The sequence below is a fragment of the Ceratotherium simum genome, chromosome 4 (genome assembly GCF_057802395.1).
Source record: "Ceratotherium simum simum isolate JZ-2026a chromosome 4, ASM5780239v1, whole genome shotgun sequence".
NCBI lineage: Eukaryota > Metazoa > Chordata > Mammalia > Perissodactyla > Rhinocerotidae > Ceratotherium > Ceratotherium simum.
In genome coordinates, this window is record NC_141903.1 from 48976814 (window position 1) to 48997115 (window position 20302).

Consider the following 20302-nt stretch of genomic DNA (forward strand, 5'->3'; position numbering starts at 1 on the left):
TCTAAATGATTGTAGTGATTCATCCTTAGGAAAGCTTGTTTTCAAAACAAAAGAGGCACAGTTGTTCACAACAAAAGTGATATTCAGCAGCCAAAGGAGCTGAGTATAATGGTACTCTTATTTTTCTTTAAAATAAACTTTAGTCTCCTGATTGTTTCTAACCAAATATGTTAAGACTTCCTAGGAGATTCATAAGAGTTTGATTTAAATTATAAATCAGACAAGGGTTACTATTTCTGATAAGCATCTTTGCTTTATTAATCGTGCCAGTTTTGTGAAATATGCACAAATAGAATGTAGATCGTAAAGTGTGGGAAAATCCATAAATTCTAGCCCAGAAGTATATGAAATACTTTCATAATTAAGGAGATTCTGCTACTCTCCAAAAAGAAGTTATATTAGGAAATTTTTTTCTTGCAGTCATATATGCGTGAGAACGAGATACATTTACAAATGTATTCTGTATTACTCTCACAAATTTTTACATATATATAAAAATCCACTGCCACTAAATCATAGAGATTTTTAAAAATGACAAAAAGGGGAGCAGAGAAAGAGAGGCAAGGAAGAAAGATGGAGTGGAACACATCGGCTGTACCCTGCCGCCTTTTGGTCCTCTCCTGCTTGGTAATGTTGTATTTTGTTGTGGTGGTTGTTTTAGGTTCAAATAAAGCAGCGACGACACTTCTCCTACAAGTTTTTAAATTTAGTTTTGCAATCATTCTTTCCACAGACCATCTTTCTGGAAATGAGAATAATTCTATAATGCAGATTAAGCAGAAGTATTTTGCAGTCTCTCCCAGTGACCATTCCTTGGCTGGGTAACAGACCAGCCATTCAGAAGCAATTTTCTTCAGGCTGAAATTATGCGCTGACCGTAGCAGATCACTTCCCATAATAACCCTTCCCCCACCCATGGCTAAATACAATCTGTCTCCTACTCACTGTAATAACGTGCAAATGACTGTAATTTTGCAGACAAGAAACAGCCCAAAGTGAAACGTGTCTAAACAGAGGTCGATTTGAAAAATCAGGGCTATTACCTAAATCTGTAAAATACATATTGTAATAAAACCAGCAACAGCAATCTCCAATAAGTAGTTTTAAAAAAAAATGTAGCTTGTGTTTTGATCTTCTTTACGCACCCAGTCTCCACTGGCATAAAAGAAAAATCCTTTTCCAGAAATGGTTTCATTACATGCCATGTAAATTGCCTTTCTCTGCTAACGGATCTGCAGACCTTGCTGGGCACCGGTTCAGATATAGTAGCACGCACTACACCAACAAGAGCCTGGGCCAAGCGGAGGTAAGATTTCAGACACTTAACACTGACCTACATTGCTGTTTTCTCAGTGTGAGCAGTATACAAATGTTTCCCTTTAGAAGAATGTGTTGTTCTGCAATATTTTGCTAGGTTCTCTAGAACTGCAGGGCATAAAAGGGACAAGATTTGCTACTTTTTGATTATTTTAAGGTTGAGGATTGGGAGAAGGAATGGGGAAATGCATACACATATAGGGAGAAGTACCTCCTTCTTTAACTTTACATTTCTTTACTATTAAAATTCATTGTAGCCTTAAATCAGAGCATGGAAAATTTGCTTATATCATTTCAATTTAAGCAAAACTGTGCTATAAAGATTTGTCAAGATAGTCACTATTCTCCTTCCCTTGGATGTAGGGTCACTTTGTTATATTCTAAGGAGTTTGAATTGAAGGTGAGCTAACAGGGCATAGAAATGACCTGAAAAGTTAACACAGCTGTTTATACAATGTGTGTAAATATCCATATTCACAAATATAGATCAGAATGTCTTCGAGTCTTCCATGGCAGCGTGAACACTATTGGTGTCTTTCGTCCCTAAACCCTCTAGGGGAAGGACCTGAAATGTTTCCGTGTGCAGGGTCCTCTCTCTGCACTGGACACCTACTTCTTGGCACTTGATTTTGGTCCAGTGATATTTCAAGATATTACAAAAACATTGCTAGGCCGGCCCGTGGCTTAGCGGTTAAGCGCGCGCGCTCTGCTGCTGGCGGCTGGGGTTCGGATCCCGGGCGTGCACAGATGCACCGCTTCTCTGGCCATGCTGAGGCCGTGTCCCACATACAGCAACTAGAAGGATGTGCAGCTATGACACACAACTATCTACTGGGGCTTTGGGGGGAAAAAAATAAATAAAATTATAAAATCAGAAGAAAGAATTAAACTTTAAAAAAAACAAAAAAATAAAAATAAAAACATTGCTCATCTCTTTTTGATGACAGTTGTCTAGAGGTGAATATTGTTAAAAATATTCCACTGAAACTTGAATTGGATTTGTTATGCATGTGTGAAAAGGCAGAGAGAGAGTTTTCTTCAGAAGACCTTTAACAGGAAGTTAGGATGTTGGGGTAAAAAGAGTGAAGACCTTCTAGTATTTGTGTGGGTGTTTAATAAATCACCAACTCTTCATTACTTAGAAACCAGGGCAGGTCACCTGCCCACTGCCTGGAGGCAGACCTATTCATAAGCTACTCCAGACAGATAAGAATCTTTCTCCACAATCTTCTCCAGCAACCAGAAAGTTTGTCATTATGTTTAAATTAAGTTCCTTTTCCCATAAATTAAGCCCATTTCCAGGTAGGTTTTATTTTTTATAACTTTGCTCTCCATTTTTTCCACTTGGTTTTGAGTAAATCTCAAGTGTCAATTTTCACATAGATTTAGAACAGCTAGGACCAGGTATGGACTCCCTTCCAAATAAACAAAAACCCAATAAATTATTTCTGATCCTTAATAATATACCACAAATCAGAGGAAATGGGCACCAAAGAAAGACCACTGTGTTACTACTTGAAGCCCGTGGCCTCCTCAGCATTGAGCTCTTCTGCTTTCGAAAAGGAGGAAAAGTCTTGTGCTAGGACCTTCTGATGCAGGGGCAGAGCTGGTGGTGGTGGTGATCGGAGATGGGATAACACTCTTTGCTCCTTTTACACTATCCTCATGCTCCTCCCACCCCTCCATTCCTCCTAGACTCATTTCCAGACATCTCCTCCCTTCTACCACATCTCTAAGTAGACACGCACTAAAATGTTAAATTACAAAGCGCACATATTATACGATAGTGTACTGCTATTATCAAGTATATGCATGTGGATATTAGTACAGAGACTAGTGTGTTCCCTGTTATCTTGATAAAAGATAAAGATAAAATTTCTTCTCTAAAATATAGTAGAACTTCTCAGTTTTGTGAGGAGAGTAGCTCTGATTTTCTAAGCTGGTAATTATCTTAGTTTCAGTCATCAATTAGCTGATAGCCCTCTGATGTCTCTTGATTGGTCCCTTTGTCAAACGAAACAAAGCAAACACACGCAAAGACAGGATAACAAGTCTAGTGTATTCCAGTCTCCAGGAGGAACTTGGAAGGCAGGCAGTGGGGCTGGGGTGCAAATGGAGTGTGGAGACCTGGGAGTGCAAGGAAAAGGCTTTAATTTGTCAAAATGGTTTGGGTTAAATATGTGATTGAGTCAGCAAAAGCCTTTATCTTTGACCAGGGGGGTTTATCAAAAAGGCTTAAGATTTAGGGTTTGGTGTTGATGTTAGGGTTAGATCAGATTATTTAAGTATTAGGAAGCCTAAACTTTGGTTTTAGTTATACTAGGTCTACGCTGCAGACCCTGTCATTTGCTTTTATTGAGGGAGTGTGTTGGAGGAGTGCTTCTACCCTTTTCCAACTTCACCACGTCTTATTTTCTATGCCTTTTGAAGTCTGGTTGTCTTAAGAGCTAACCATTGATTTTTCCAAACTGATATAACATATGGGGTAGCCATGGGCTTCCAAAGGCTGAAATGTACATGATACTCCAGGGACCCAGGAAGTGCCCAAGAGTGATCTGGTCCTTTGAGGAAACACTCCGCTGAGAGAATAAAAGTTAAAACTCACCACATGGTGCTGCTATTATCAGTGGACATACACAAATTGTAAATCTGTACATTCAAAAACATAAAACAAACATCAAAGCTAAAATAGAGGATAAGTGGTGTCAGATATCTAATTTGCCCCATTTTATTTGTTAATGTACAGCTTTGATTTGAATACAAATCTATTTAGGGAGATCTAAGGACTATTATAGATTGCATTCCTCTACTTTATATACCCCAGGAAAGGGTGGAAACTGCTGTTTATTACTATGTGCAGCATCCAGTCTAGTTCATTTTGGGTAGTGAAACAACTAATTGGCAATTTTTTAATGAACTAAATATATTGAAAGCTCAAACAGGAGTCAATAGCCATTACTTAAAACATGTGACATAAATATTTTTATTGATCCACAAAGTCATCACTGAATATTTACATCATAAGCTATCTTATGCTAGCACTAATTCACTTTATATGTCCATTTGACTCAGTTAAGACATTCTGAAATAACCAGTTGTCATGTGGAAATTATAATCCCAGTAGTGCTGGATCTTTAAAACCTGGGATCATGATACTTTCAAACTCAGATCATCTTTTGACTTTAAAATTTCCATATTATAACTCCTAAAAGTAATGGAAAGTAACAATGAAAAATTAAAAATGAAGATGCTCTAAAGGCTTAATATATATAAAGGCATTAGCTTAAGTATATTAGCTGTTAACAGTACAATACTGAACTTGTTATTTCATATTAACCTCTCTTCTGTGACCTCAGAGTCCCATTAACTTGGTTGTTGTCATTTGTCCTACAATAAATTCTAATAAAAATATTTCTGTATTCTTGGTCGATTGCGGTGTAGCGGTCAGAGTACTTTCACACCCTCTCTCCCTAGCATAGGGTTAAAGATTCGGCGGAAGGGGAGCTCTGACAATCCGTCGGTTTAAAAATGCGGACTGGGACTGTTTAACGGGTTAATCTTTCTAGTACATTTATCTCCCACAAATCGATTTTTTAAAAAATGAGGCTGGCCCGAGGTGTTAATATGGTTGGCTGCGACCTTATTTTATTTTTTATTTTTTTGGTGCCGCCCAGGACCAGGTGGAAAAGATTTGTTACTAATTCCAGGGAAGAACCGTTCGCGTCGTGGTGGTTAAACGGTTGCCAGCGTTCACACTTCAGTGCTTGTAGACCAGAAGACTGGAAACGAAGGGGTTACTTGTTTCCCCACCACCGCCTTTACCCCCAGATCGATTTTTCTTATTTAATCAGCGGGTAAAAAGAGAGACACAGGGAAAAAAAAAATTGCAAGAAGGGCAAAGTGGTGGGGGAGGGTTGAAAGCCAGAAGCTGCAATACAGAAAATTCAGTCTTGGGAGTTCGCGCTGCCGAGTCCTTGCAACAAGGAAGGCAAGACAGCAAAACGCTCGCAGTGGTTTTCACACAGCCGCCCTCCCTTTTCTCCTCGCTACGCGCTGGTGGCTCATTTGGCTTCCCTCTGCCGCCGAGCGATCACATACATTATTTCCCCCAAGATAACACAATCAAACTTGTATTTACCGACATCCTCTCCTCGCAGTCTGTTTGAGATTTGTTTTAATAAATAAGTGTTTTATGTGAATGATGTAGTAATTGAAACGGGCGCACCATTTTTTTTTTCTTCTTACTGCGGGAGGTTCCTCAACCCCAATCTGGTTGGAAAATAAAACGCTTTGTCTCCACAACCACCCCCCACCGCACCCCCACCCGCTCTCAGTGTGTGTTTTATACGTGTGTATATCTCAACCCCCTACAGTAGCCAAGAGAAAGCAGCTAGCCAATGAGAGAGCCCAGTTTCATAAAAGCTGCTCTCTGATTGGCCCGATGCGAAAGGGCAATGGGAACAAAGAAAAGTCCCTTTCAGGTATAGAGGCTGAGAGCTCCTTTTGCTCCACTCCCCCTGTGTGTGTGTGTTGTGTTTCAGTCCTGATTTCAGTGTTGCAGAACAAGCTTGTTGTGTGTGTGCACCAGGGGGATTTTTCTTTTCTTTTTTTTAATTTTAATTTTTGCTTTTATAAAAAATACACAGGACGGTCTGTGACATTTGATGGTCCATCTTCTTTAATAATAAATTTGTTGAAGAGATTATAATTTCCAAAATAAAGCGGCTGCAACCAAACACATTCAATGCAGTTAGAAGGAAAAGGTCAACTCGATCCAATACAGACCGTAAGTACGGTTGCGTGGTGTGTCTCTATATAGCACTTAGCGGGGACTTCATGCAGGGGAATGTGCGAGTTTTATGCATTGAAATGAGGAACTAGTTACAGGGTTTGGCTTTTGCATTGAGAACAACAACCCAGGAAGGGTGAATTTTATTCAGTGGAGGGTGAAGCATTTGTAACTTCTTCACACAAATTAAGCTTGACTGGGCACTCGGGGTAACTTAAGAGTAAATTACCTTTTGGGCTCTAACCCAAGGAGAATAAAAGTGACACAGTTACATATCCTGATCTGCAGTGTCCATTCTCTAGCTCACCTCACCCCCTCCTCCTATCCTAGCTGGGCAAGACCCTCTTCCAAACAGAGCCAGGAAAATGGGGGCAACAGCAGAACGAGCCGATTTCTGTCTCCTGTCACATCCTAGTGCCCAATACTTTAATATTAAACAAGGGAATAGTCACCCATTACATGTAATGGTTATAATTACCATTTTCCACCTCCTTAAAAAAGCAAGCAGCAAAAACACCATCAAGAAAAAAAAGCCCCACCCAACCCAAACAAACCCACAAATAGTAACAATGGTGTGTTTATTACAGGACCTGGCTTGGGAGCTAGCAAAATGTTTTTCTTTGTTTAAGTCGTGAGGGGGTCCCTAAACCCAAGTAGCTCGGAGGTGCCCTCCCCCCTCGCCTAGGCCCCTTGGGAAAGCCGACAAATTGGAGATAAGTTGAGGAAAGGTTTATAAGGTGTTTCTTTAAAACATCTGCTTTGCTCTTGTGCTCATTACATTTCACTCCTTCCAAACTTCCGAGATCCTAGATCTGCGAGAAATGTTTCACATTCATAACTTGTAGCTGCGCCCACTGCAGGGGGGCAGGCGGCGGCGGGGGGGGGGGGAGTGTGTGCAGGGGGAGGGGAGAGACCTTCAGCTTTTTTTTAAAGAGCAGATCAGTATTTTCTTGATACGCTTGTCACCATTTTTGTTCTCACGACAACCAATTGAGCCCTTGATCCTCACGTGATGTGAAAGGCTTGCACTGTAACAAAATCGCTCCTTTTAGATGGTTGGTTGTTGCTAACTCGCCCATCCCCCTCTCCCAGCCCCGACATTTCCAGCAAAGCGACTCTCCACTTCCAATCCATCAACAATTCATTACTGCTTTTAGCTTCCAAACGCCAGCTAATTAAAAATACTAAGCCAAGCTCCGGGGCCATCTGACTAAACACAGGAGGGGGTGGGCGAGAGAGGAGGAGGAGTGAAAAATAAATACAAGGGAGACGCACCGTTTGCTGCGACTATAAATGAGAAAAACTGTCCTGAAAAAAGGTCGCCTTAAAAAAAATCTCTTTTTGACTCTAATTATCGAATTACCACATGACTGATTGGCTTGAGCGACCGCGGATTTTTCCCCCCTTGGGGACTATACTAGGAACTCGGTTCCTTTTTCTTAAAACAACATAAAACAGGAAAACATCACATCCTTTGGGTTTCGAAGACTGAACCAATTTTAAATGCCGTTATTTTCCCCACTCCTCCGCCCCGAGCGAATGCTGTTATTACTGGTCTATCAGCTCACTGAATCCTCTGCTCCCCTCCCCCTCCACACCTTTCTTGTTCTCTTCTAGCTCGGCTTCTCATCCCACCCTTTCTTCCTCCTCCTCTCCCCCCTTCTTCCCCTGCTTTCCTCTTAAGTTAGTTCAAGAAATCAAATCTGTCAGGACGGGCGGAAAAATGCCACTTCCCGACTAACAGGCGGAATCCAGCCCAGATTTTCAGTCCTTTCTTCTTATTCTTTCTTCCCTTTCACTAATTTATCCCGATGTTAGCACATTCTGTCTTGTTACTAGCGGACGCCTGTAGGTTTGCTACATGGGATCATTACTTACTGATCACGGTGACTCTGAAGTCTGGAACTGAAGGCGGAATGAGAAGTTGGGAAAACTTTTTTCTCTAAGCTCTCTTTTTTTAAAAACTATTATTCTCGATGCTTGTTAAGAGGAAAAAAAACCTTTGGTGCTTCTGTTGTGAATGTGAAACATTATCTTCCAGCTGTACAGTGACACATTTTTTTAAGGAGAAAAGGACTCCTGATCCGTTTGCCAAAAGGGGGGTGGGGAGGTGGAATAATGTTATCGAGTGATTATTCTGGCTGAGATGTGTTATTTGGTTTCTTCCTTCTTGATCATTTGGTGTTTAAGTAAAATGAGGCACAGGCTTGGCCGAGTGGAGTGGGAAAGGCATTTTGATTTGCTGGCCTAATTAAAAAATGATAAAGGATTAAAGGTAAGCAATGTCTGTGTGTGTGTGTGTGTGTGTATGTATATTTATTTATTTTTTCTTGACAATCAACTGTTAAAAAGGGGCTGATCCCTTTAAAAACCGTTTTAACTGATCTTTGTCAAACACACACTCATTTGCGGTCATTGAGGCCACCTTGGCGCAGATCACTTAAAGTGTATGTCTTAATCAGTTTCCCCGTACAGTCAGTAGCACCATATTTAACAGATTGAGCAAGTCTGTGACCTAGGAATATGGTAGAATTGTTTGGGTGTAATATTTTTTTTCATAAGGCAGATATTTAGCCTTTTATTTAACACTGTCTTTTCTATAGAGAAATGCTTTTAAAGACGAGTGTGTATATTTCAAAAATAAAATTGTTTTAAACTGTGGGGGAAGAGAGGTTAGGAGGGGGTATGTGTATGTGGGGGGATTGTTGGTTGTTTTTTCTGTTCCTTACTGGGAACAAAAACCAGAGTGCCCAGACAATTTGTAAAAAGAAGTAATAAAATTAGAAATATGGAAAATTTAGCAGCATCATTCTGAAACTGGCCTCAGAGAACTTCCAGGGTCTGGTCTTTTAAACTGCAAGATCTAGGACATGCTGAGGGTTTAAAGCCGTGTTCCTCCCTCTTGTCTGAGTGTTCAGGCTGTGTTTCTTGGGTTGAGAGATCGCATGTATGTGCTAGAAAAAAATCCTAAACTCTTTTTAAAAAAAGAAAACACCTTTCTGGACTTGACTCAGATCCTTAAGATATTTTAATGCCTTTAAAAAAGTGATTATCCTTGTGTTATTGATAAAGGGATTTTCTTTTTTAGCTACTGTAAGATGCTTACTGTCATGAGTATGTTTTTCGGGTTTGGTTATTTTCCTTTAAACCTGGTATTGGACTGTGGAGACAATACATGAGCCACCTTACTCTCCATCCTTCCCTGTACCCCTTACTGACTCCCCAGTAGTAATCGTTTTTTATTCTGGTAACACCCAGACAAGAAATATTCGACTTTTCCCCCTTCACAGGAAAAGGTGGACCTGGACTGAAGGGTGTAAAATCCCTGGACACATTCCTGGGGCAGGAAAAAGAAGAGGAAGATTAGAAGATTTTTTTTTTTTTTTTAAAGAGAAAGCCCAGCGGAGCTAAACGAATGTCCCCTCATCTCCAAAGGAAAGTTCATCGGATTTTTATTCTAGAGAGCTCATCTTCAGGATGTCAGTGAACATTTCTGCGGCAGGAAAAGGTGTGGATCCAAATACGGTTGATACTTATGACAGTGGCGATGATTGGGAAATCGGGGTTGGAAATTTAATAATTGATTTGGACGCTGATTTGGAGAAGGACAGACAGAAATTTGAGATGAATAATTCCACCACCACCACTAGCAGCAGCAACTCTAAGGATTGTGGAGGTCTGGCCTCCAGTGGGGCCGGTGCTACCGCAGCCTTAGCTGATGGCCTAAAATTTGCTTCTGTTCAGCCCTCTGCTCCCCAGGGGAATTCACACAAAGAGACCAGCAAATCAAAAGTGAAAAGGAGTAAAACTTCTAAGGATGCTAATAAATCTCTGCCTTCTGCTGCCTTGTATGGGATTCCCGAGATCAGCAGCACTGGCAAGAGGCAGGAAGTCCAAGGGCGCCCTGGAGAGGCAACTGGCATGAATTCAGCGCTGGGTCAAAGTGTGAGCAGCGGCGGCGGCGGCAACCCAAACAGCCACAGTATCGGCACCGGCACCTCCGCTGCCACCGCGGGGGCGGCCTCCTGTGGGAAAAGCAAAGAGGAGAAGCCAGGTAAAAGCCAGAGCAGCCGAGGCGCCAAGCGGGATAAGGATGCAGGGAAATCCAGGAAGGACAAGCACGACCTGCTTCAGGGCCACCAGAATGGCAGTGGCAGCCAGGCCCCTTCCGGGGGGCACCTCTATGGCTTTGGGGCCAAGAGCAATGGAGGTGGCGCGAGCCCCTTCCACTGCGGGGGCACTGGGAGTGGCAGCGTCGCGGCTGCAGGGGAAGTTAGCAAAAGTGCCCCGGATTCAGGGCTCATGGGAAACTCTATGTTGGTAAAGAAGGAAGAGGAGGAGGAGGAGAGCCACAGGCGAATCAAGAAACTGAAAACTGAGAAGGTAGGATAAAGTCGCCTTCCTAGATCTTCCACTTTCCTTTTTGTGTGCATTTGTGTGGGTGTGTGGGGGGTGTGCCTCTGTGTGCCTTACACTTATTCGTGCTTTCTGGTTCTTTGTGAGACTTGTATTATCTGCATCCTTCCCTTGAATATTTGGTGTGGGGGAGCTTGCTTGGGTGCCAGTGTTCAGCTCTTGCTTCTGCTGCTGCTGCTGTTTGTGGTGCTAGTGTTTGGGTCCCAGGTGGGAGGGCCTGAGTGCTCTAAGTACCTTTTGCCTGCAGAAGGGCTCCTAGCCCATCACCCGCTGCGGTGTGCTTTTAATAGAAAACCTGTTCATGCACCAGCTTGACTCTTGTCCTGGTTTCTCCCCAAAGGAGGACTGTCTTCTGTTTTAATTCACATGTCCTAGTATTTCTGGTAATGTGTCCTCAGGTACAGGGTTCATGTTCCCTCCCTGGAGAAGTATGTCGAAGATTCTAGTTTACACTCCTCCCTCACCCCGTTTATTTTTTCCATACGTTCTCCAAAATAGTTCTGTCAAAGGATATCATCCTGTTATTGGTCCTGAATTAAACCCCAACCTTGGTGTCCTAGGGTCACTGATTTCATAACTATGTGGAAAGAATGGAATGGTTTTGATGGCTGCTAGGACTCGAGCCTTGTTCCCTTGGCCCAGTTCTTAGCTGGAGATTGAAGAGTGTTATCACTTGGATTTCTAGCTTGACTAGAGAGCTGAAAGGTTGGTAAGAAAAGTGAAATAGTGTAGTGGTGTTCCTGAAATGTGAAAACATAGCCAAAGGATACTAGAATTATGTGTTGCATTTCAGCAATGGGGATTGTTGATTTAGGCAATTTGGACCCTTCCTCCCCTCTCTTTGTCATTGTCTTAAAGTCTAGTTAGACACTGCCTTTGAGAAACTGCCCCCAATGTTGTGCTGCTTAGTGCTGGAGGCCTGTGACTTACTGGTCTGGCAATGATTGTGCATTGAGTTACGTCCCAGGACTGAAGGTGCTCTGTCCACTGGGCAGGTTGGGAGTGAGCTGGGGGAGTGGGTGATGTTTCTATAGAATTAATCTTTAGGTTAATTCTACAGATTGTGCTTTGGAGAAGCAAAATTCATATCATGTGGATTGTGGCTTGGTTTGGAAATATGCTTTTTAAATAATTTGATTTTTGCTATTTCTAACTCGATCAGAAAATGTTTTGGGGTAATTATTTCTGTGTACAATTATTCACTGCTCTCCATTTAAACCTTTATATTTTTGTTTTCGAGTGTTTAAGATTCAAATTGGAGTTCAGGAATAAAGTTTTGATTTTATGGTTTTAGAAGTTGATGAAAGTACATTAAGGTGTAGACAATGCCCAAATCCCAGAAAGCCTCCGAACACTTTTATTCTTATCCCCTTGGTCAGACAGCATTTTACATTGATGAATTTAAATGAGGTTTTAAAAATCCAGGTTTCGATTCTTATGTTTAAATGTGTAGTTTCACATCACTTCTGCTAAAAGGTGTTCTGATATCTTCTTATTACTTAGTACAGTAGGGCATTTGCTTTTGTTGCCAATAGTCTTCAAATTGCAGTTCTAATCTGCTCTAACGATCTAGATGAATTGCCCTAATCCAGTGCTCACAATGGCTGTGGTTAAGGAGTCAGAGCCATTTGATTGGATTCACTGCTGCCTGGAATGTGGGAGGTACTGCCCTTTTGCATTCCCTTTAGCCTTTTAATCTTCCAGCCAAATGTTCACATTCAACAATTTTGTTTAGCTGGCAATCGGAACATTTCAGTATCTCAAAGGCTGCTGTCATGGTAACTGAGATTAGAGCATGGTGTCGGTTCTCCAGTTTTTGTGTTCTTTTCACTTTCCAGTCACAGAGGAAACTGGATGAAGAATGGAAGAATTAAATTATTCATATATGTGCAACTCCTCTTCAGTCAGAGCAGTATAAATGTGATAATACGAATTACATAAATGAAGAGCAAACAAGTCACGATGGGTCTGGGGTGGAGGAGGGCAGAAAGCACAGTGCGTTCAGATTCACTCCACCGCTGACCGCAGCTACTGGTGTTGGCACAGGGACCCTTCAGGGATGGCTCCAGGGGGCTTGGATTCTGCATTGTTGGCCATTCTCTGTCAAGCTGGGGTGTTGGCTCAGGATCTCTAGCACTGTTCCTTCAATCTTTCCTCCCCACCCCCACCCCACCCCAGAATGACTTAAGATTGCTTTCATCCTTGGCACACACAGATGGCACTCCCTTGCACAGAGGCCACCCAGGGAAGACACTCTAATTCACTAACTCATGGTTGTGTAAAATTAGACTTCAGTTTAGAAAGTACTTCCTAATGATGTGAGGATACCTATTGAGGAGGTCGAGATTTAGTAGGACAAGCTTTAGCTGACAACGTATTTCAACACTGAGGCACCTTTGAGAAAGGTTTTTTGACATTTTGTACAGTGTTTTAATTTCAGCCTTGCTTGATTTTCCGGGTTTGTGAAGAGTCAGTGCCTCAAAAGTGAAGATGATTAACTTGCAGCAATCAGATGTGGCTCATGAGGGGCCAAAAGTGAAAACCAATGTAGGGGGACGGTGTATGTGTGTGTGCTTTTTTTCTTGGTTGGAAGGTTCACAGGAGATTCATAAGACTTGCTGTCACCAGTTAATTTTCACAGCATGCTTAAATGTCTATTTTTGGTCTGTTTATTCTGTTTCTTCACTACACAAAGTCATGTAAAACATGATAAATTGGACCTTATGAAACCTAATTAAATCAATGAGTGTTCTGCTCCTTTATGTGGAAACCACAAATATGTTGTAAAAGTCGCCACTCCCTTAATACGTGAACAAAATCAAAACATGCCATAATTCTAAGATGTTTGAGCTATATTTCTATAGCCCATTTTGCGGTTAAGCCACCAGTGACATGTCTGAATAAGTAGATTTGACGGGTTGGCTTTTGGTTGTTAAAACCTGCTTCTCCTCCTTCCCCCTCCTTTCTTTTGAAGCATAATAGCCTGTATTGAGGCTCTTCTGCACGTATCCTCCTTAGCCGTCTTGCAGTTTTCACTTATCAGACACAGGCATTCGGGTGGGCTAAACAGTTAAATAGAGGACGTGGGTTTATTTGATGGCTGGAAAATTCAAAAATGTAGAAGAATTCTGAAAAACAGCTGATGCTTAAATAGACATGAAAAGCACGAGAGATCTTAGAGTTGTGTCTTAGGGTTCTGACCATTCAGTACATATTCAGAAAAGAGAATTAGTTCTCTAATATCATACTGCTTTCATTAAGCTGGTCCTTAACAGCCTAAAGGTGGTGTCTACAAATGGACCTGTCTATAAAGGATATCATTCATTTTATTTTATTCTCTTGTAGAAGCCTTTTTACACCTCACTGGGGAATACCGGCACATTTTCTAAGTGAGTGTGAGCAGTTTAAGAACATATTTTGATTAATGAGTTTTGTGCACGATATGCCTTTTTTTCCCCCTGTAAATATAGTGCCCTCTACAAATTCTGCTTAGAGAGTGCAGTTTATCTACTGTGAAATAAAAGGGCAGAAAGGTCACTTGCTATAATTAAAGAACAAAGTCCATTGTTGTAGGACAGCAAACTGTTTTGAAAGCTACATAAGGATTTAGCTGTTAAAAACATTGGTAACTAAGGGTGGTTCCCAATCAGCATTGATCCTTACTTTTCTATAGGCTTCCCTGGAGGGTGACAGGGCTTTCTGAGGTGGGTGCAGAGGGGCTGCCCTTTCCCCAAGGAAGTTTTCTGTGAACACCCATGGAGCTTGGAGTATTTGTGTGACCAGGCACATCACTAAGGTCTGAGTGTAGTATTTGAAATCTGCTGGGTTTGCTGGAGAAATTAAAAAAATACGCACAACTGATCAGGATTGTGCTAAAGGAGATAAATAATGTTTAGCAACTTTTAATAACTTTGCAAATAGTCTGTAAGGGGGGGGGGGATTGATTGTCCAAATGTCACGAGGTTAAGAATGCTCTTCAAGTGGAATTGCTGGCTGCAAGATGGTTTTAATTAGAGTGTTATAAAGACTTATTTTTCCTAAGCAGCATTTTATAGTTAGTAAATGAAATGTATGCCGAAAGTGCTAAGCAGAAATCTCCCTAACCACAGAGGTGTTCAATAACCAGATTCAAACAACATGGAAAGTACCATCTGTTCTTCGTTTTCAGCATGAAAAACAAGGATTGAATGGCTGAGATTTGCTCCAATTTTGACTGTCTGTGTGTGTTTTTTTTTAATTTAAAAAAGTTCACCTGGTACTTCATAGAAACTTGAAATTGCAGTAATATGAGCAACACTGTGAAAACACATGTTCATACATTTATTTTAACCAGTTCCACTTTCATTTAAAAGATTTCCAGAAGCCTAGCCATTGAACACTTTATAATGGTTATTCAGTTCCTGCAGGCAATCACAATGAGGGGTCAGTTCTTCAAAGATCTAACTATTTAGTCAGTACCTGAATTATTCTGTCAATCTTCCCCCTGGAGGCAAGGGGGGCAAAGGCTCTGGCAGGCTAACTCTGGTCAGCGTTTATCGGTTAATCTCATTGTATGTGATAGCGACCTGGACTGGTATTTACTATACATAGGCCTTGCTCTGGTTCAGAGCTGCAGTCTAGGCTTGTTGATAATGAGGAAAATATTCTTTTAACGCTGCTAACTTTTGAGTCCTTGACTTATTTAGATGGTAAGCTTCTTGGTTCTGGTTTTAGTAAGAGCCCTGGGTAAAACATTATCCGGCCTTTGTTTGAGGTCTTCTATAGAAGCTAATGACTGGGCTTGTGCCTCCCTGAGATAGATGACATTATCTCTGAGTGAGCTGACAGGAAACAGACATGTTAATGGTGAAGCTGCGGGGAGGATCTGCTCCGGGTCTGACAGAAGAGCCGAGAAGGGACCCCTGCTTGTGGTCCTTAACACATAATGCATTCTTGCTCTTCCTAAGAGGCCCTTGATAATTGGAAAGCTGTTATAGCCACAAGCACTTAAATCATAAATCTACTACTCCTAGTTCCTTTGCATTCTTAAAAGTAGCAAAGTAATGTGTTTTTTGTTAACAAGTGTGTGATCTGGTTTTTTAAAATGGTGGCAGTTCTAGGCCGTGTGGTAATGACATGTTTGGGAGACCCTGGACCCCGAACTGTTTTTATCAGATGGGCTGTCTCTCTGTCTTTCACCATTGCTCAGTCATCCCCTCTACTTTAATAAAGTGAAAAAGTGTGTCCAAAAGCTAAAAAGAAATAAATTTTTGGGCCAGCCCCGTGGCTTAGTGGTTGAGTACGCGTGCTCCGCTACTGGCGGCCCGGGTTCGGATCCGGGCGCGCACCAACGCACTGCTTCTCGGGCCATGCTGAGGCCGGTCCCACGTACAGCAACTAGAAGGATGTGCAACTATGACATACAACTATCTACTGGGGCTTTGGGGGGGAAAAAAAAGGAGGAGGATTGGCAATAGATGTTAGCTCAGAGCTGGTCTTCCTTAGCAAAAAGAGGAGGATTAGCACGGATGTTAGCTCAGGGCTGACCTTCCTCACAAAAAAAAAAAAAAAGAAATTTTCTACCTGAAGATGTCTCATGGGAGAGAGATAAAATCTATTTTTTATAAGTTGGGGAAAAGATTTTGCTCAGTGATTTGAATTTGATGAAACCTGCCTTTTGAAGGGTGTGTTTAAAAAGTCATAGGTATAATTGAGTCTCAATGCAGTTTAAACTCTGCTTCTTGAACGGAGATAATTGCCATGTTGAACACACTCGAGAGGTGTAGAAAAGGTGGAAGGATCATGTTATTCTATTCTCTAATATTAAGCACTGGAAGTTTTTCATAGTAATTACTGTAGCACAACATAGTTTTGATTGCCAGCACTCTGAACTTGCCAGTGATCGGAACATCAAGGGTTTTGCTTGAATACTAAGCAGTATATTCTTAAATTACTTTTATAGCGTTGTTGTAGAACATGGAAGCCAGAACTAAGGAAATATTGAGCTATCTTTAGCAACATTGTAGTGGAAATAACCCTTCTTCACTAGGATTGTTGTCAATAAATAATAATACCCTCTTAATCTGTAGATTTAAGGTTATAGGGAAAGAGTGCAGGAGAAATCTCTGCCTCAGAAATGACTTAGGTCATCATTATAGACTAATATAGGGATCATCCTGGTGCCCTGTAACTCTGGTCTTTATTTCATAGGTGTGCGTACATAAATGTTATTATGGCATATATAGATGTTGGGTTGGGAGTGGATTGGGAGTATTTAGTTAGTATGGGCTTTATTCTCTCAAGTGTCACCGTTGATTTTACATGCCACTCTGCTGCAAAGTAAAGGGGCCCCTGCACGTCCCATTCTCTCTCCCAGCTGAAGTTTCACTAGTGACTACTTGCTCTCTGTTGCAAGTTCTTTTTAATTTAAGCTAAAGGTTTTTGGCAACTGGAACAAAGCCGTTGCAACTGAATGAAAGGTTGTTAAACTATTCATAGTAGCTTGACCAGCAGTTGGCTGTTTGCACTGTTATTTTGAGAGCTCCAAGGATACTCCAGAGGGTGAGATTGGCACATTGCTCCTAAAGCTGAATTCTGCATATCTGCTAAATTTTGGTTAGAAGTACCTTTGGGTATTAAAAGAGAGTATGGGTTTTGCCTGAAGAACTGAAGTGATCACAAAGCAAATACTTATATTTTGATAGGTCAGTGGGCCTTGGACCACATGGATCTCGTCTGGTATTCAGAAGGCTTTTCTCCCCCAGTGAAGCTAAATGAAAATGTTAAAATATCTATTTTAGTTGTAATACAGAACTCAAAGGGAAGGGTGTTTCTGTTAGAACAAATGGGTTTGAAGTGATGCATAAATACTACAGCTGATTTTTCAAAGGTCCTCTCTCTTCTTTCTCATCCCCACCTCCACCCCAGTTTGATTATTATTCACTGTGACTCTTCTAGCTCAACCACTGAGCTTTTGCCTCCTGGGAATCCTCATCTCAGCTAGCACCTTAAGAAAAATGTGCCTACAGGGACATTTAGGCATATTCCAATAATGCCATATGAATGCAGCTTTTACAGTTTTAAAAATATATTGATTATATTTTGTGTTGTACATAATGATTTTAGAAAGCAGATATTTAGGTTGTGGAATTGGCTTATTATGTTAACCGGAGAGCAGATGGCATGGTGCCACAGACGTATAATTTTACTTAAAGGGACTTTTAAGGTTTTGATGTGTTTTCTTTTCCTCTTATTTCCCTGATGGCTTCTTTTTATTGAAGGGTAACTTAAGGAGACCTGGTAGCAATTTTACTGCCTTCCCCTGACAGTCTGAAATAATAGCTCGGTCTTTGGTTGCGCTGATCTTCTACCAGTCAACTCGATTCTGGTTTTTGTCATGTGGCAGTGAATTAAAAAAAAAAAAAGTGTTTGTAGTATGTTTTAAGAAATGGACTCTTTTATATGCTTCAATTAGCAACAGACGACAAAGTTCCAATTGGTCACACTTTCGTAAACTCCTAGAAGTCACTGTTTGTCCTTTTGATTAAAGAAAACTCCTGTTTTAGTTTGTTAGGAAAGCACATCTGGCCCTCTGGCTGCTTTAGGTTCCCATTTTTGTCTTTCACATTAGTCACTGAAGGTTCAAAGGTCGTGTCTAAGTTGTTCCTTGTTAGGTTAGCAAGCTTTCTCCATATTGGAGGACTGTACTTTTTCTGGTTGCTACACCCACCACGTGTTTGAATTCACTTGGCATAAAAGTACCATTGGTTTCTATGCCTAGATTTTACAGTTTTACCCATTCTTCATTTAGAACATCCTCAGGATGAGTTGGAAAGCCTCTCCTAACTTCTTTTTCTTGCAAAGTGTGCATAGCCAGACCAGATTACTTTTGGATTTCCTGTCACCTCCTTGGTTGACTTTATGGACGTCTCATGTTAAAAGCAACAATAATGTTTGAATTGGAAGGGCTGAAGCCTCGGGTTTTCATTCTTCATGGAGGACTGTTTATTTGGTGTGGTTCACCACAGTACATGGATAATGCTATCAAATCTGTGCTTTATTATAGGCTTATGACTAGCACAGCAGCTCTTGAGTTATGTATTTCTGCGTTTTAGTTCTTTGCCAATTCTTTCGTGATGGAAATGAAATTAGAACTGAATCTTTGCAGCCAAGGGGAAAATAGGCACAACAAATAGAAATTGTCCCATGAGCCAGGTCAGAAGTAAGCAGTGGTGATTTAAGAAACATTTTTTTTCAAAGTAAGTGATATATATAGAAAAGTACTTCAATTTAACTTTTCCGTGAAGATCTGTGGAAGATGACACGAACACTTTGACCAATGGAGGCGGCTCCCACAACGAGGCTTTATCCCTTTATATTGTTTCACATCTTGAGTCACTGATTGAAAAGCGATTCACATTCCCAAACCTTTAAACTGCTTTGAAGGTGGAATTTGAGTTAAGTAATATTGTTTGCTTCTGCTCCCCAAAGGGAACAACATGATTTTAAAACAGGGCAATTGAGCTTTTCCGCATCAAACTCCATTTGGCCAATTGTCTACATTTACATTCCTTGCCCAAATCCTTCACCAGCCTTTCCCATGATGCCGCAGCAGATGCCAGATACTGAAGTGGAAAGCGAGCAGCTGTTTCCATTACTCCATTGCTGTATTATCCTCCACAATCTGCTTTCTTTTTCTCTGCCCTCCCCCCACTTGTAAAATAAAGAAACCTTCTCTGCCTCTGACTTTTGCCTGCTCCAGTGTATCAGTCTGCAGGTTTTATATCTTATCAGGATCACTGCTTTCTTCCGAAGGCCCAGTTAATTCGCAGCGGGAGCAGATGGAGGGCTCGGCCCCCGGGGGGCGTGGCCGCTCGCGCCGCGGGCTGGGATGCGCGCTCCCGGCGGGGCTGCGGGGACGCGCGGCCGGGAACGCGCCCTCCTTCCCGCCCAGGACCCGTTTACAGCCGTGAGCGCTGTAAATCTGTCAGCTCTTCACGACGCTCTCACCTCTTTCTTCATTTGCTCCAGCTTCTAGTTTGACAACGTTCCCCTGAGGCGGAATTCTAATCTGCTTCCAATTAGTTGCAAAATGTGACTGAAATTTCCACATTATGACTGCTGTTTTACTTGCACGCACACATCTAGAAACAAATTAATGCTCTTGAATATTTATTTTTTGAGCCCTTGGATTTACTTTAAGAGGAAGCGTTTCCAACTGTTTGGAATGACTTCCAGGATTTGCATTTTTTCCTCAAAGCCTCATTTACTGGGTATATTAAAAAAAAAAAAAGCACAACAACTGGTGGCATCCCTCGGTCTCTTAATAAGTCTTTTCCATCTTTTCAAGATTTCTCAAAATGTATTACATATGTTTAAGCTACGCAAGTAAATTGTGTAGTATTTCTAAAATAAACAAAACAAGGATGTTTGCCCAATTTTAACGGAGGGGTCTGGTGCAGTGTTTTTAAAGCATTTTTTTTTAAGATTTTATTTATTTATTTTTTCCCCCCAAAGCCCCAGTAGATAGTTGTATTTCATAGATACACATCCTTCTAGTTTCTGTACTGGGCCGCGGCCTCAGCATGGCCAGAGAAGCGGTGCTCGCCCGGGGATCCGAACCCGGGCTGCCAGAAGCAGAGCGCGCGCACCCAACCGCTAAACCACGGGGCTGGCCCTGGTGCAGTGTTTTAATAGAACACGAATACACACAAATTTACTTCTAAATATAGCTTAAGTATATTTGGCCAAAACACAAAAGACTTGTTACACACTTTTAAATTCTTTTATTTGATATTCAAA

At 41.4% G+C, this 20302-nt stretch overlaps 1 protein-coding gene across 5 annotated transcripts in view; it reads left to right on the forward strand.

Annotated features, from left to right (window-relative positions):
• The first annotated feature begins 5863 nt into the window (after window positions 1-5863).
• Window positions 5864-20302, forward strand: part of ZNF608 (zinc finger protein 608) — a 101568-nt gene continuing 87129 nt past the window's right edge. For 2 of the 5 annotated variants that reach the window (XM_087429861.1, XM_014796438.2), the window contains exons 1-2: window positions 5864-6103; window positions 9397-10489. In XM_087429861.1, coding sequence (XP_087285987.1) covers window positions 9584-10489 — 906 coding nt within the window. In that variant the 5' untranslated portion in view covers window positions 5864-6103; window positions 9397-9583. Of the gene's footprint in view, window positions 6104-7061; window positions 8382-9396; window positions 10490-20302 lie in introns of those variants that run through there. The other 3 variants (XM_087429863.1, XM_087429862.1, XM_087429864.1) reach the window with 3 other exon arrangements.